The 17,603-nt window shown below is 36.6% G+C and overlaps 1 protein-coding gene across 1 annotated transcript; it reads right to left on the bottom strand.

Moving 5' to 3' along the window:
- Window positions 1-926: 926 nt before the first annotated feature.
- LOC139127464 (cell adhesion molecule 3-like) lies at window positions 927-17,377 on the bottom strand. The gene is made up of 4 exons (XM_070693386.1): window positions 17,362-17,377; window positions 16,130-16,444; window positions 13,601-13,882; window positions 927-1,210 (listed from the first exon to the last, which is right to left on the bottom strand). The coding sequence occupies exons 1-4, from the start codon at window positions 17,375-17,377 to the stop codon at window positions 927-929; spliced, it is 897 nt and encodes a 298-aa protein (XP_070549487.1).
- Window positions 17,378-17,603: the final 226 nt, after the last annotated feature.

Consider the following 17,603-nt stretch of genomic DNA (forward strand, 5'->3'; position numbering starts at 1 on the left):
TCTCTCTCTCTCTCTCTCTCTCTCTCTCTCTCTCTCCTCTCTCTCTCTCTCTCTCTCTCTCTCTCTCTCTCTCTCTCGGTTTATTTATTAAAATAGCACAATTTGCCTTCTGAAAAGGAAATAAAACTTATTCAACACAATTGAAACTAATTGGGATAATGTGATGGTTAAGTAATGTCGATTTAATCTACATATGTTATCAGATCTGATTTTCTTTTCTTTTATTACACACTAGTTTTTATGAGTAATTTGTAATATTGCAACATTCGGCTATAGGGCATCTAACTCTTTTGAGAAATTTGCAAATTATGAAAATCCAATTATCCAAATTAGTTCCAATCGTGTTATTCGTTAAGTTTGTGTACTTACCGATTATTTATTTGTTTTTTTTCCTCCATAAATAGATAAGAATCCGGCAACAACAACACAAACAACAACAATAACAACAACAACAACAATGACCGTCACATTGGGGCCGTTCTTATCTGCTGTAACGAAGAAGCACAAGCCAAGGAAACTAGTATTAGCGATGGTTGACAAAATCAGACTTCTCGAATGCTATAACAAAGAAAATATTACAAGTTGGTGCAAGAAAAACGTGTTGATGTGAAAATGTTTGTTGAGACGAGATTGAGCACTCAGACACGGGGGGGGGGACTGCCGAACCAACAGACAAGATCAATAACATGATAAATATACTATGCAACATTGTGTTTAAAATATAGATAGATAAATCACAACATATTACAATCAAATAACAATGCATAGTACATATGGAATAATAATTGATATATAAATGCATGGATGTGCGTATGTGAAGATATTTTAACATCGTGTTCTTTATATTGGTATCGTAATTGAATAATGTCATTGTATGATATAAGAATTTATAAATATTTATACGTAATGCATAAAAAGGCTTAAAATTACTGAAACAGTGAACTCACTTTGTACACGAGTAACACAGTATCATTTCCAGTCGCCATCGTTCCATCGTATAACGTATTACTTGCCCTGCATTCATATACACCAGCATCATCGCGGTTGGTTCTCTCTATATAGAGAGTAAGATTCGATGACACTAGCATGTCACCTTTAGTCCAATTGTAGCTCTCAGCTAAGGGATTGGCATCGATGACACACTCAAGAAATGCACTTTCACCCTCCATTACGACAATTCTGGGGCCATTTATTTTCACATCAGGACCATCTGGAAGCAAACAAATGTTTCGAATCGTGAGTGAAAAGAGCATTCAGTGAAATATAATAATCGCTGTATACGACATCTTGCTAAACTTAGATTAATCGATAGCTCAGTTGAGAGGTAGATCTGACAGTGTGTAGGTGTATGTAGGTACTGAGAATATAGTTTAGCAGATAGGTAATCACACAAGTGGATGCTTAAAATAGATATTGACAGATTGCAAACATTGGCGACCATGCTTAGAATAAAATAACTTACATGTTAATGTTAGGCCTAAGGCTAAAAAAATTGTGTGTTTCCTGTAACATGCTCTTCAGAAATAGGTAGGTAGGTAGGGGAAAAAAAATGGTAATTTTTTTTCTCTGCAAAAATGAAAATGTGAAAATTTTAATACCCTTCGACAAGGGTCAAGGCATCGTCATTACCAACACAAAAGATTACATACACGAATGCAAAAGACAATTACGCAACACTCAGTATTATACACAACTAGATAGTGACGACACAGAACAAACAGTAAACGAAGTACACGAACTATTAAACAAAATGTACGAGAACAAACACATCGACCATGATACTTATAAGTATCTCGATCCAAAAAAGATAAAAATCCGTACCCGCATTGGTACTTATTGCCTGAAATTCACAAACTGCCGCCTGAAAACCAACGTTTGCAGGGAGACCAATATTTAGTGGCTGCTCCAATCCACTAACAGAATTTCAGAATTCCTGGATTACTTCATAAAACCACTGGTCCAGCAACAACAGTCAAATATAAAAGACACGACAAACTTCATACAAGAAATAGAATAAAACAAATTTCCCCCAAAATGCATTTCTTATAACACTCGACGTGGTGACGATTGACACAAACACAATTCACGACGAAGCGATTCGGCTAGTCAGTGAAACATTAAACTCACAAACCTCGCTTCAAACAAATTAGGGCATCAAAAACCACCCACGGAAGACTTAATAGAAATGCTTTCACTAATTCTAAAACACAACAGAGTTGAATTTAACAAACAATATTTCCGCCAAACCGCGGCTGCAGCATGGGATCGAATGCCTCGCCAGAGATAGCAGACATTGCTTTTCATGAACTTGAAAAGGAAATAATCGTAAACAACCACAACAACATTCACTTCTGGAAAAGATTCAGAGATGATGTCTTTGCAATCTTTCTGGGAACACAAACCGAACTCACTAACTTCATTCAAAAAATACACACACACACACACTCTCTCTCTCTCTCTCTCTCTCTCTCTCTCTCTCTCCCTCTCTCTCTCTCTCTCTCTCTCTCTCTCTCTCTCTCTCTCTCTCTCTCTCTCTCTGCAGTGAAATTTCTTCTTTTCTGCGACCACCGAACCTCGTAAGCGTTATATTGGCATTGCAGAATAAACATTTTTTTGCATCTCGCATGTTTCGCCCTGCCAGAGTAGTCTGGCAGAGCATGCGATTTGCGTTCTTCACTGTTGGAACACGCGCAATTCACGCGCATGCCCTTCAGAGAGCATGCGCAATTGAGTCTATGTGCGCGTGTCAGTAATGCTCGTGCTACGCGTGTCAGTAATGCTCGTGCTATCGTGTCGTTGAACAGTTGAATGTTGACAGAAACTGGAATTACTGCAGAGAATACTTTTCAGGATATCACATGTGAGTGTTAAGGTACCAAGTAGGATGTTTAGGAAATTCTTTCAGAATGTTCAAGCTGCATGTGGCCATTTTGTGGAGTACAATCACCGTCTGGGACGGTGGTATAATATAAGCTTGTAAGCTTACGTAACTGCAGCGTAACTATACTGTAGGCCCTACATATTGCCGGAACATAAGCTTATGCGATGGAAGTTTGTGTTTCACGTCGTTTCACGTCATTCAGATGGAAATGCTGCCCTTCTCCAAACTTCGCAAAAAACAGGGTGACATACTTTGGAATGCTAACTCTTGTATAAAATGACGTAATTTAATGAGAAGACATTTGTATTCGAGCACGGCTACATTTTTTGATACGAGAACTCTCATCATGGCGGATTCACTAAAAAGTCAGTTATATTCTCAACAATCAGAGAGTGAGTCGAACTTTTTCCTATGTCCATGTAGCACTTGTGCAAAATTAAGCGAATTCACAGGCCTTTGGCGAATCAATAAATGCGTTTTTCACCAAGCTGAAAGGTGGACAGATAAATTATTTTTGTCGCATGTCAATAGTTAGTCTGGCAGAGACCCTGCGATTCGCGTTCTTCCCTGTTGGAACACGCGCGCGCCCTTCAGAGACGCGACGCGAATCCCAGGTCTGGACGTTCTTGCAAGCCACCGGTCGGATTTCTGCCTGATCCGGGTACTTTATAGAACTCCACACATCCGTTAATCAAAACAAAAATGACAGGTAGCATAGCCAAATAAAATGAAAAATGAAAAACAAAAACATACCGCGTATATAGGTCTACCAGCTACTAGTATATATTCTCTCTGCCGAGTTAGATAGGTTTTTCTTTTGACGTCACTACCTTATGATATTCATATACTTGCAAGAACCGACAGTCGCTGTGTCTGGCAGCGCATGCTCACACCTGCACAGCCTCCGAATGCAGGCCCATCGCGGCGCGCACAAAACAAGGCACAGCGACTGTGGAGAGTCTAGTCAATAGTTTGATATGACTATCGCCTTTTACAATAATACTGGCTATTCCATTGAGCATTGTGCTACAGGTCAAAATCTTATTCCCCAGGTGACGTTGATATACATATATAGAGATTTTTATAGAAACTATTCCAGAGCTATTTACATTTCTTTATCACTTTTTGCGCTTTCCTGTTTTTTGTTAGCCGATTAGCCGGCCACACGCCAAAACGACTAATCTTTGCGGTTTTCTTTAATTGTGAGTTGGCACACGCCAAAACGATTAGTCTATTGCGTTCGTATTTCTGAGCACGTTTAGTCTCACTGTTTACCTCCGGTTGGTTAGCAACCGCAGTTTAATTGACAGCCGATTCTTTATATTTAGGGTAAATTGTTGCAATAAGTGTTTCCTACGACGTTCGCACAAGTGAGGGCCCTATACTATGTCAAGTAGGGCAGTATTAAACGTGAAACATTTATCTTGTAATATTTCCCCCTGTCTTGGCCTGCTGGATTTAAAAAAAGTGTTTAAAGGTATACAGGCACCATGTTCAAATTTAGCCGTTGCTACCATGGAAAGGGATCTAGCTAATCATAGAGTTTATGGGGTCACGCCAGGTCACACTAAAATAATGCACCACTACATGGTCATAATTTTACTATAGTTAAACAATCAGAAATAATTTGTCTTCATTATTCTTCCTGGAATGAGGCAAAGAAATCATTAATTGTAAATCCATAAAATAAATAATTACCAGTGAATCATGTGTTAAATAAAAAAACTGAGCGCTACTGTTACTGCTTGTGATAAATAATGGTACATTGGGTGCTAAGGGGAATTGGGTTCATAAAATTAATTTGAGATACTAGTAGAATTAATTTTATCACAAAATTGATTTGAAGGCATAAACTTGATTCGATGAATGCATAATAAGTTAGTAATATACTATATAACACTTATTTGAGATGACTGCATGGAACAAAATCAAAAATGCTTGAAAAATTATTTATTGGTCCATATAAAATTAATTCTAACACACTAAAATCAACGGAAAACATAAGTTTGACCATAATGGCCCCAATACACTTTATCTTTAATATTATACACCTGCGTCTGCAATCTATTGAGTTTTCTTCGTACAGTAAATTTCGGTATCAGAGGAGGCAGAGTCCAATAACTTTGACGCGGAGTACAATAAATTATGGTGTTATTGGACGGTATTTGACCTTTGACCTCAAAACACCATTACGTCAATGTGGGGAAATACTTCTAAACATTCGGTACTCACAAAGTTAGTAGTGGTGAATCAAAAGCCTGTGAATTCGGGTGAAATTATGCTGCCGACCTACAATTTCTAACACGTAAGCTTACACTGCGCTGCGCGGGTTTGAAATTTCGTTTTGTGCGCTTAGCGGACACGCTTAACGCGTTCTCAGTTTGCTCGCGATCGCTCAGTGCAGTGCGGGACGGGCATCCCCAAAAAGCTTTAATTTTGATTTTTTCGAGGTAAAATTGAATTAAAAAAGGTGTATAATAATGAGGTTATTCCCAAAATACCGGGATTTATGTCCGAGTACATATTTAATAGGAATTAGAGAAAAAGTAACATTTTCGATGACAAAATAGTTTCCATGGCAACTTGAATCATTAAAATAAGTCTGGTTTTTGTGTTCTCTGATCCAAACTACCCCACTAAATAATTTTCATATCAATCAAGTAACTTTCATGGGATATTAGAAAAATTGAAATTTTCAACCCCTAAAATGGTTACCATGGAAACATGGGGCAGTGAAATCGATATCATATTTGGTCTTTTCGACCAAAAATACCCTAATGGTGAAATTTTCACGGAAATTGAACCTATTATTATTCGCGTTATTATTTCTATATAATACTTATATTAATTATTATTATTATTATTATTATTATTACAAGATTAGGGGCTATAAGTATTATATAGAAATCTAATAACAGTTCATTGAAGCTGTGGGAATTCTGAAAAAGAGGTGTTCGAATGCAGGCCCATCGTGGAAGTCGTGGGCGCGCACAAAACAAGGCACAGCGACTGTGGAGAGGTTATGTCTATGCCAGTGTATTTGCTGCAAATATACTTTCACGCATGCGCACTCGTTTGCCATTGTAGTCTGCCAATATGAGCTTGCGCAATTGAGTTTAGCTGGGCGTGAATGTGTAGTCTGTACACTACGTCTCGTGCTATAATCTAGTCGTTGAGCTTTGCATATTGAGAGAAACTGGTATTACTGCTGAGAATACTTTTCAGGACATCACAAGTGAGTCCCTAAGGTAACAAGTAGGACGTTTAGGAAATCCTTTCAGAAAGTTCACGCCGCCTGTGGCCATTTTGTGGAGTATAAGCTTATACGTACCTGGAGCGACGGTATACAGTATTTCTACTGTACATATTGCCAGATAATATGCGATGGAATTTTGCGTTTCACGTCGTTCAATCATTCAGATGGAAATGCCGGCCTTCTCCAAACTTTGAAAAAATCAGGGTGACAGACTTTGGAATGCTAACTCTTGTATAACAATGACGTAATTTAATGAGAAGACATTTGTATTCGAGCTCGGCAACATTTTTTGATTTGAGAACTCTCATCATGGCGGATTCACTGAAACAGTGAGTATTCAACAACTTTTTCCTATGTCCCTGTAGCACTTGTGCAAAAATAAGCGAGTCCACAGGCCTTTGGCGAATCAATAAATGTTTTTTCACCAAGCTGAAAGGTTGAAAGATGCGTCTGTCACTTTGGGATCAGCTAGATAAATGCAGTCAAACCCAGCTAGGAATAGAAGTTTGCCATAGTATGACTTTGTTCTGGAGACGACCGGCCGTGCGGTGGAACTTTGCAACAAAGTTTCCATATTTGAACTGACGTACTTGAATGACAGGCACAGGAAAAATGGCCAATAAAAATGCATTCTCGTTGCATTTTGATAATAATGTATCAATCACAATGACACGGAAATTATGCCTCCTCCAAACAGAAGGGCCATGGTCTATATTTAGCCCTGCTACAGTATGTCTCAGTGCTGAAAAGGCTATATTGTTGTCATGTTGTCATGGCGACTTTTAAAATATGCATACAACTGTGAGAGTGAAACGGGTTGTTTATAGGTCACAAAACTTTTGAGTTCCACTGTCGTCCCTTACACCTGTTTCCTTGGGCATTAAAGGTGTGCAAGTATACACATCAAAAGACTAGAAAATTCACTTCATGAGCAGAACCTTGTAAAATAGCCCTTTCTTGTCTGGTTAACGAAAAAAGATACCCCTGATCTAAAACATGCATGGGCTACCAGCCAGCGTCACCGGGCTACCAACTTCAGAATATGGTTGCCAAAGTGGACTACCAGGGGAAAAAAGTTAATTTCGAGTCCTGGTCAATATTAAACATGAAACATTTAACTTGTAACATTTCCCCTTGTCTTGGCCTGCTGGGTTTAAAAAAAATGTTTAAAGGTATACAGGGACCATGTTCAAATTTAGCCATTGCTACCATGGAAAGGGGAGATCTAGCTAATCATCAGAATCATAGAGTTTATGGGGTCACGCCAGGTCACACAAAACATAACGCACCACTACATGGCCATAATTTTACTTTAGTTAAACAATCAGAGATAATTCGTCTTCATTATTCTTCCTGGAAAGAGGCAAAGAAATCAAAATAAATTATTATAAAATGAACATTATTATACGTCCTTTATTATAAATCCATAAAATAAATAAGTACCAATGAAGTATGTTTTAAATAAAAACAAAACAAAAAAACAACAACAAAAAAAACAAAAAAAAACTGTGCGCTACTGCTACTGCTTCTGATAAATAATGGTATATATTGGGTGATAAGGGATATTGGGTTCATAAAATTAACATGAGATACAAGTAGAATTAATATTAGCACATAAAATTGATTTGAATGCATAAAATTAATTCGATGAATGCATACCAAGTTGGTACTATACTCTGTAACACTTATTTGGGATGACTGCATGAAACAAAATTAAAAAGGCTTGAAAAATTATTTCTGGTCTATATAAAATTAATTAAAACACACTAAAATAAACGGAAAACAATTTTGACAAGAATGGCCCCAATGTACATTATCTTTATTATTCTTCCTAGAATGAAGTCAAAGAAATTACAATTATCACTGGGCAAAATGCTTGATATACAACAATATATAAACATATACTGATTCTGTACATGTGTCAAATACATTCAGTATAAAGTACGTATGCTAATAAAATGCAAAACTATAGTGTACACTTAGTGTGCAAACATCTGCATTACGTATACTCATGATCTGCACAGAAATACGCTATGCATATCAACATATTGGAATGTTCAATATACGAAGATATATGCTGCATATGCAATTAGTATTCTGTTCCATATACATCAATATACGTAAATATGCTAAGCGCATATCCAGCATTTTGTCTTGTGTATTATTATTATTATAGAACAAACATTAAAAGTTGTTACTTAGAAATCCATAAAATAAATAAAAAACAGTGAATTATCTTTTAACATAGACCCTCTCAAGGGCCTATTGTTTTAAATAAAAAAGCCGTGGTTCCCAAATAGGTTACTATGGCAACATAAAAACAAAAATGAACATGGAGTTCATGCTGTGATAAACACTTAGGAGAGCATTTGCATTGTTACTGGGATTACTTTTAATGGAATTTTGAAAAAAATGAAATTTTAAAACGCAAATAGGTTACTATGGAAACACAGGGCAGTAAAAATGCAGTGTTTCATCCAGAGAGGGGGACGGGAGGATTCCCCCTCTGTTGACATGTTGGCATCCCCTAGTAATTTTTCAAGGGGGGACCAGACCCCCCATGAAATGGTGCCATTTACACCAAAGATATACAAGTAGAACACATGAACTGGTGAAATCACCCCTAAATTTTCTGGTAAAGGGGGAAAATCCCCCCCCCCCGGTTGATGTCACCCGGATGAAACACCCAGAATGGATATCATATTTTGTCCTTCTAACCTAAAATAACCCTTTGGCATAATATTTCTGTTGATTAATGGATTTTTACACTGGATATTTGTTTTTTTCTAAACCAAAATATCCCTTTGATATAACACATTCTGTTGATTACCGGATTTTAGGTGGAATCTTTGAAAAACTGGTAATTTTTACTCCTGAATGGTTGCCATGGAAACATCTCATATTAAAATTAGTGTGATTTTTTTTTGTGTGCTAACCAGAAAAACCCTTATTATAAATTTTTACATCAATCAATAGTTCTTTAATAGGCATTAGGGAAAAAGTTACATTTTCAATCCAAAACTGGTCACCATGGCAACTCAAAACATTAAAATAAGTCAGATTTTTGTGTTGTATGACCCGAACTCCCCCAGTAGATAATTTTCATAAAAATCAAAGTCACTTTTCATGGGATATTAGAAAAACTGGAATTTTCAACCCCTAAAATGGTTACCATGGAAACATGGGGCAGTGAAATCGATATCATATTTGGTCTTTTCGACCCAAAATACTCTTATGGTGAAATTTTCACAGAAATTGAACCCAATATTATTCGCGTTTTTATTTTTATATAATACTTATATCATTATCATTATTATCATTATCATTATTATTATTATTATTATTATTATTATTATTATTATTATTATTATTATTATTATTATTATTATTATTATTATTACAAGTTTAGGGGCTATAAGTATTATATAGAAATCTAAAAACAGTTCATTGAAGCTGTGGGACTTCTGAAAAAAGGTGTTGTTACTCCTGAATGGTTGCCATGGAAACATCTCACATTAAAATGAGTGTGATTTTTTTGTGTGCTAACCAGAAAACCCCTTATTATCAATTTTTTACATCAATTAATAGTTCTTTAATAGGAATTAGGGAAAAAGTAACATTTTCAATCCCAAAATAGTTACTATGGCAACTCGAAACATTAAAATAAGTCTGGCATTTGTGTTCTCTGACCCGAACTTCCCCACTAGATAATTTTCATATCAATCAAAGTAACCTTTCATGGGATATTAGAAAAACTGAAATTTTCAACACCTAAAATGGTTACCATGGAAACATGGGGCAGTGAAATCGATATCATATTTGGTCTTTTCGATCCAAAATACCCTTATGGTGAAATTTTCACGGAAATTGAACCTATTATTATTCGTGTTATTATTTCTATATAATACTTTATTAATTATTATTATTATTATTATTATTATTATTATTATTATTATTATTATTATTATTATTATTATTATTATTATTATTGTTTATTTTGAATAAAAATAATCCATAGCAGATGAGAAAAACACTACAAGTTTAAATAGTCTTTGACACCAAACATTCCATGCTAAAGTTTTTGAAAAAAAGACATTGACAGTACAGAGGACACAATCACATTACTACAGAGATGCAATCTGATGAAAAAACTGTACGGCTTGTTCCTAAGTGTTTCTTCAAAGATTAAAACCTGGAGATTAACAAGTAATAGAGTATTACTTTAAACATGACTATATTGAAAACCCTTTTGTTTACGAAATATCTGAGAATATGCTCTCCTTGCGTTATTAAACATTTTCATAGAAAAATTACACCACAAGTAAGAACTGTACGGAATATCACAAAAAACAGAAAATAAATGACACTTAACCGTCAAAGAAGCAAATTTAAAATCGCGAATGATAGCGTTACCTCTAGCGTATAAACCAGATATGAACTGGATATGCTCACGTGTTTTAAAACAGGTTCATTAATTATAGTAGTGCGCTTCACAGAACAAAGAGATATATGTTATCACTATATGTAGCAGGTTTTTTTCGACTTCGCACAGTACTCTCAGAGTTTAATCACTAATTACAAAACTTAATTTAATATGCAAATGAGCTGTTCATTAACTTGAGACTGCTCAATGCTTTATGGGACAATTAGATATCTATCAGATCAACATTTTTAGCACGTTTTATTTAATTTAGTGCTTTAATTTTAGAGTAATGTAACTAATTACAAAGTTCATCAAATATGCAAATAAGCCCTTAATTAATTTGACACTGTTCAATGATTCATAGTACAATTAAATATTTATCAAATCAATATCTGAAGAACGTTTCACAAAATTTTGGTGCCGAAATTTCAGAGTTATATACCTAATTACAAAGTTTATTAAATATGCAAATGAACCCTTAATTAACTTTACACTACTAAATGCTTTACATTACAGTTAAATATCAGTCAGATCAGTATCTGCAGCAGATTTTATCACATTTGGTGACGTTATATCGGAGTTATATGACTAATTACAAACCTTCATAAAATATGCAAATGAGCTATTTATTAACTTGACACTGCCTAATGCTTCTAAGTATAATTAGATATATGTATCAGATTAATATTTGTTGCAAGTATCATCAAGTTTGGTGCAGGAATTTCAGAGTTATCTCACTGATAACAAAAGTTCATTAAATATGCAAATGAGAGGATAATTGACATGACACTCACAGTAACATCATAATGTTCTTAGATTGTCATCTGTGCAAAATTTCATGAAATTTTGTGCAGTATATCTTGATATATGTCTACACTGTCGTAACCGTCTCCATAGGGAAACCATTGTACGGAAAAAAACGATATTGCATAACTTCATTAATATGCAAGCCACACTGAGGACGTCTGTGTACATGTCCCGTTCACTATGTTACCTTGCACCACAATGGAGGGAAACACTGTGGACGAACACAAATCACCGTACACAGACTTAGGTTGCTGCAAAGTTTGCAAGGACCAAAGACCATATGTACGATAAAAGAGGTACCTAGGTTACTTCTTTGGCATCTACACACACGCTACTCCGCTCTGCATGGCAGGGCTACAATACGGCTACAGCATAGTCATAGCCAAACACTCTTGACTCATACCGGCCGTAGGGCTAATAGCTGACCATCGGTTGATACCTTGGCTGAAACTTACTTCAATAGTAACCTTTATTTTATGTCACGCGTACGTCAGTCCAAGCGGGTAAAACGTTCTCTTCTAACCTCCATGGTTAGTCACGGACACGAACTCACGGAGCCAGGAGCGGAGCTTGCACCTCCATCCTTTAGGGCAAGCATTGTGGAATATCTTGGTCATTGCATGCTCACTGTGTTTCGAATATCATTACACACGGCTTTGCCATATCTGCATAGTTTTCCCTGTTTGGTGAACGTTAGTGTTGTTATTGTAGGGGAATTAGTGAAACCAACAAATTTGTCTTGCTTTATTCGGAATCGCACTTGTATTACAAAGAGCTAGCTCCATGCAAAGAGTAATGTGAATATGCTGCTAACATGTGACGGGTTGTCAACCTGATGTAATAGCCATTCCCTAGATTTCCATTTATAAAGTGTGTGCGTAGGCAGAAAAGTAAACTGATGAATTTTAACAGACGTGGAGGGAATGGCCGATTTGGGCAAAATAGGCTATGGCCACTACGTCTAAATCTGTGTTTGGAAAAACTGTCATGCGCTGATCAAAGTACAGTAGTCGTTTTTCTGATGCTTGGTCCTAACTGATCTCAACTCAAGACAGGATTCTTTTGTCGGAACTGTCCCTGTCATCGGTTGAGTACAAAATTCTTCTTTTATCACTCCACTTGTATGACTGAATTCGAAACAAATAATTATACTATGAGCCACAGTGGATAGAGGGACTGCGGCTGAGCCTTAGATATGACCGTGCATCGAAGTATCCCATTGGACAGTATTTTCGCCAGTTTATTCTGCCCATACCTCAAAATCTGTGGTAGCCGGCGCCATTCGGCGAGCATGGCTCACATCAAGCATGGATATCGATGTAGGTTCGAAGTAAGGCATGCGAGACTAGTCTCGAGTGGTTAAATACTCATTTCAGGTGGGTGTGAATGTTTATCATCATATAGTCTGAGGTTTTTCAAATATTTAAACTGATTGTTATTGAAAGCGTTTGGACATTGTAGACTGGCCAGAGAACGTAACGTTCGGGCTGACACAGCTATTAGAAATCTCTCAACCATATTCATTGACCGGTACCCATGCTTCTCATCTGGAGTATACACTTAACTTCTTTTTCAGAAAGTGCGATTTGAGTCTTTTCAGGATTTTTCATACACCGCTAAACAAAATCCAATTCATTTTGCAGAGCTTTTCTGACAGGAGCTATTATGTAAACGTGACGTGTGCCCTTAACTCTCTATAGGGTGGCAAGCGTTAATTCCATATAAACATAACTATCTTCCCTAGCAACTCTGGCACCCTGGTAGCTAGTAGACAGACAGACAGGCAGAAAGACAGATAGATAGATAGATAGATAGATAGATAGATAGATAGATAGATAGATAGATAGATAGATAGATAGATAGATAGATGGATGGATGGATGGATGGATGGTGGATGGATGGATGGATGGATGGATGGATGGATGGATGGATGGATGGATGGATGGATGGATGGATGGATGGATGGATGGATGGATGGATGGATGATGGATGGATGGATGGATGGATGGATGGATGGATGGATGGATGGATGGATGGATGGATGAGATAGATAGATAGATAGATAGATAGATAGATAGATAGATAGATAGATAGATAGATAGATAGATAGATAGATAGATGCATAAGTAAAGAAAGAAAGGGAAGGGAGGGAGAGAGGGAGGGGAATGGATGGATTGCTGGATGAACTGACAGGCAGACAAATGGTCAGACAGACAAGTAGAGAGGTACCTACACTGCACATCCATTATTATGTCTTCACTGCATGACGGATTTGGCCAACTGCGAGATGGAACGCTCGGGTTTTCGTATCGGCAGTTGTACCGAGCACCATTATCTGTTTTTTCAAGGGTCGTTGTATATTCATTGATTGCGGCTGTACGACGAGAGATTTCTTTGCCATTCCTCAACCACACAAGGTCACCCAAGAGGATGCCTTGAATAGAGCAGGTGAATACTACGGGTTCTTTGTCTGATATCACCGTGGTATCTGGACTAACTCTACACTTTGGGATCTCTGCAATAGATGAAAAAATACTATAAATGAAATTATATATTCAGATATTATTCATTTCTGAGCGATATTCAAATGCGTTCAAAAGCACAAATTGACAACAACAACTAAGCGGAGAAAAAGAGAATGGCACGCACATTGACAAAAAGGGAAACATGTCTTGTAATTAGTCAATAAGACGAAGGGCCGCACATGGTTATTAACCCCTTGACTACCTATGGCGCCGGATATATCCGGCGCCATATTGAATTACCATATACCTTGAGTGCCGGAAATATCCGGCACAGTTAAATAGGCGTATTTGCTTCGTTTTTGTCGCTAAAATCTCGTAATTTCGGTGTCGGCACGCAGTGCTACTTAAGATTGATGTATTCCGATCTGGTCTGAATGTGATTGCGCCCCGTACGTCCGAGCATGGATGTCCATGGTCCGAGTATGGCCAAAATCCGGAAGCAAATGTCTTGACCATGACCTCGACCCTGAAAGGTCAGGCTGATCACAGAAGCGTCGCGCTGATTGTTTACTGTTTTCAGAGGTACGGACGATCGCGGAGATGTTTATGGTTTGGTTTTTTTAATGGAATGAAATGTTTGTTTATTGAAAACAAATGATTTATATGTAAATATGTTCTATTAAGAGCAATATTCGTGAATGAAACTAGAGGAAATACAATTTTTGCCAGTGAAATTTTATAGCAGCCATATTATCAATATGACTGGTCACATGACTGGTATTGTGTTTGGTCATGTGATATGTTGCTCCCTAAAACGAATTTTTAAATATTATGAATTATTTTTTGATAAATCATAACCATTTTAGATGCATGTTTCTGCAAGGAAGACATAAAGTAGGTGTTTACAAATATAAAAAGTGTATGTGTTGATTTTTAAATACAGAATCATGTCAGATGCTCAGTGATGTTTGTGGTTCATTTACTCTGCCTTTTGTGAGAAAAATCTTAAATAGGTACATAAATAAGTAAAGGGTAGTTATTATTACATATATGTAAAGACAATGCCATGAAAATTGCAACTGTATTCAAATTTGCGTCATTTTATGGATTCAAAACCTGTCCTGATGCTTCAAATATTCATATTCTTTGCAAACTCTGGTCACATGATGTGTCATGTGATCAGTCACGTGACCTGGAAATACAAAACTTATGTATTAAAAAGTGGGAAATTTCATTCTGATTCAGAAAATATATGGTTTATTGGTACTTACGTAATTTTTACTCTAAGCAGTGTTCATGCAATGACCACACCAAAGATTTCATCAATATTTACATAAGGGCCTGGTATATAGGAATACATTGGCCTTGGTAGTCAAGGGGTTAAGGCCATTGTATCGATAAAAAACGCAAGTTATGAAAGCGGCGGTCAAGGATCACCGGTTTTTGGAGTAATTACTCCGCTTTAACACGTAACACGGATATATTTCCGCGCTAGGAAGCACTTAATCTCGGGACTAGTTTTTATATGACCAACAACATCGTACTCGGTTAAGTTCTCCAGAACTAAAGTCTGTATAGTCTAATCGAAAAATAACGTTTCAAAGATTCCGATAGTGGGTTCAAGTGATCAACATTGAAAGACGAACAGGTAAAAATGCTATAACTTTTCGAATTTTTACCGCACTTTAGTAGTCCGAAAAATAATGCCAATGTTGACGTGAACAAAACATATCAATCTTAAAATGAATAAAACAATAGACTACATATACTTTTTACACAAACATTTGACACTGTATAGTTTGGTCATAGCAAGGACATCACAGCCGCTACTCTTGTAGAATGCTTAGCGTAAGCGCATGGGAGTTTAGCATTGTTTGGATCTGTTTATAGGAGCAACACGGATTGGGACCTGATGATTCACGCTATGGTTTATAGAATGTTTCATTGACAACCGTTGTGATTTTCCCTAGCACAAGCGATCATTTCTAGTCTAAATAGTCTAACTTTTCCAAAAATATAAACAAAAAGTAGGTGTCAAAACAAAGCCTGCAACAGAGGTTGATTTTTCTGAAACTGAATTTTCCCTGAATTGTTCAGTAGAAGGCGCTTTTCATAATGAGCATCGCTGCGATATTTCCTTCTTTCTCATATATCGCGTCCCTCCCTTTAAGAGAAAAGGTATGGAGAAACCAAAAGCAAAATGTCGGGATTGATCGAAGCATTTATTTTGCGTACGCGTTTTCAATTGAACAACGAAAAGGTCGTCAATAGCTACAGAATGAACAAGAATTACCTACCGAGTACGGTAAGCTCAGCTCTTCTGTAATCCGATGTACCGACCAGTGAGCATTCGTAAGTACCTGACAAATCTTGTGCGACGTTTGGAATAAACAAATGATATTCTCCCTTTGATAAATCTCCTGTTAGTTGATATTTGTTGTTAAATATTTGAGAGCCTTGGGTGATTTCGACGAGGCGATTACCAGTACTACTTTTGAACTGCCATTGACGTGTCTGACTTCGCAGATTATTGAAACTGCATTTCAATTGTAAATCGCTGCCCACAACTGTTACTGTATCCGATGGGGTTTCCTTAAAGAGTTGTGATGCATCTGTTAAAAAACAATATACAATAAATAGTTTCAGGATTATCATGGTGAACAGGAATATTGTAATGGATGAAAGCTGTTTTTTTATTGTTTAAGATACAGCGCTTACACCAACCCATTAATTCTTCTCTGAAAAATGTTTCACAATTACATTTACACACTTACAGACCAAAAATAGAAATTGGTGATGTCGATAAAAAGTTGGCATATTGCTTGATCTTTTAAGGAAAACAGGAAAGTTGACTTCATTTTTTTCCAAAAGGCCATCTTAATATCTATATAAATGCTAATAATTCTCATTACAGATTGAGTATCGGAACGACCAACATATGTACTGGAAAGAACAATTGTGAAGATTGCAAAAATGCTAAAAATTACCCGACAACTCAAACAGAAGAAACACAGTCAAGTAAATTGAGATGAGGAGTGAGGATTTACACATCTATCAATGTAACAAAGTAGCCATCGCCCCAACAAGATGAGTGTATAGTAAATGTCGTCAATGAATGTCAACACTTTGTTTTTATGTGTCACTCTCGACATATTTTCATTTATATACAACCAATTTAATCCTGGTCATAATATTTAATGAAACGGATCATTATATTCGATCATCACAGTCTCAATATTTGAATAATGTATTGTGATGGTTTCATTAAAGCTTCCCATATGACTAAGTCCATTGACGTCAGTTTTAAAGATCATTACATCCACAGTGCTGACTAAATGCGTATAGTAGTATTCACAAAGTAAAGTGTCTATCTGTGGGTTACACAATTTCCATTCCTCTTTTTCACTGCTCGAAAAACAAAATTCAGTCGACTATCTCAGAATACAATGTATTTCCTACAGCTGTGTCAGATCAATGGCGAAAACGTAAAGCTAAGCAGGCCAACACACAACACTATTTCTCCTATTACCTGAATTACAAGCCATCCTCTCAGTTAACTCAAAACGCTTAAAGAGGCGTATTCACATACTTCTTAATGACGACGTCTATACTGAATGGTCCTCCTAAATTTTGGATATAGGTCAACGATTTTTGACCTTCCGGACGTGAGCTTACAAACAGTCTGTTAACAAACAAGAGTCTCGTTCCCCTTTTTGCTCTTATGGTGGATTGTGTTTGATATTTAATCAAATGATAAGTCTTTGTATATTT

Source organism: Ptychodera flava, unplaced genomic scaffold (genome assembly GCF_041260155.1).
Source record: "Ptychodera flava strain L36383 unplaced genomic scaffold, AS_Pfla_20210202 Scaffold_32__1_contigs__length_2955704_pilon, whole genome shotgun sequence".
NCBI classification, from domain to species: Eukaryota; Metazoa; Hemichordata; class Enteropneusta; family Ptychoderidae; genus Ptychodera; species Ptychodera flava.

Bases quoted from the DNA above. Each gene is read 5' to 3' on its own strand.
- LOC139127464 (XM_070693386.1), bottom strand. The intron at 13,883-16,129 runs GTAGGTAATTCT...CATCTATTGCAG, and splicing joins AGCTGAGCTTACCGTACTCG to AGATCCCAAAGTGTAGAGTT. The intron at 1,211-13,600 runs GTAGGTACCTCT...GTTTGCTTCCAG, and splicing joins CATAATAATGGATGTGCAGT to ATGGTCCTGATGTGAAAATA.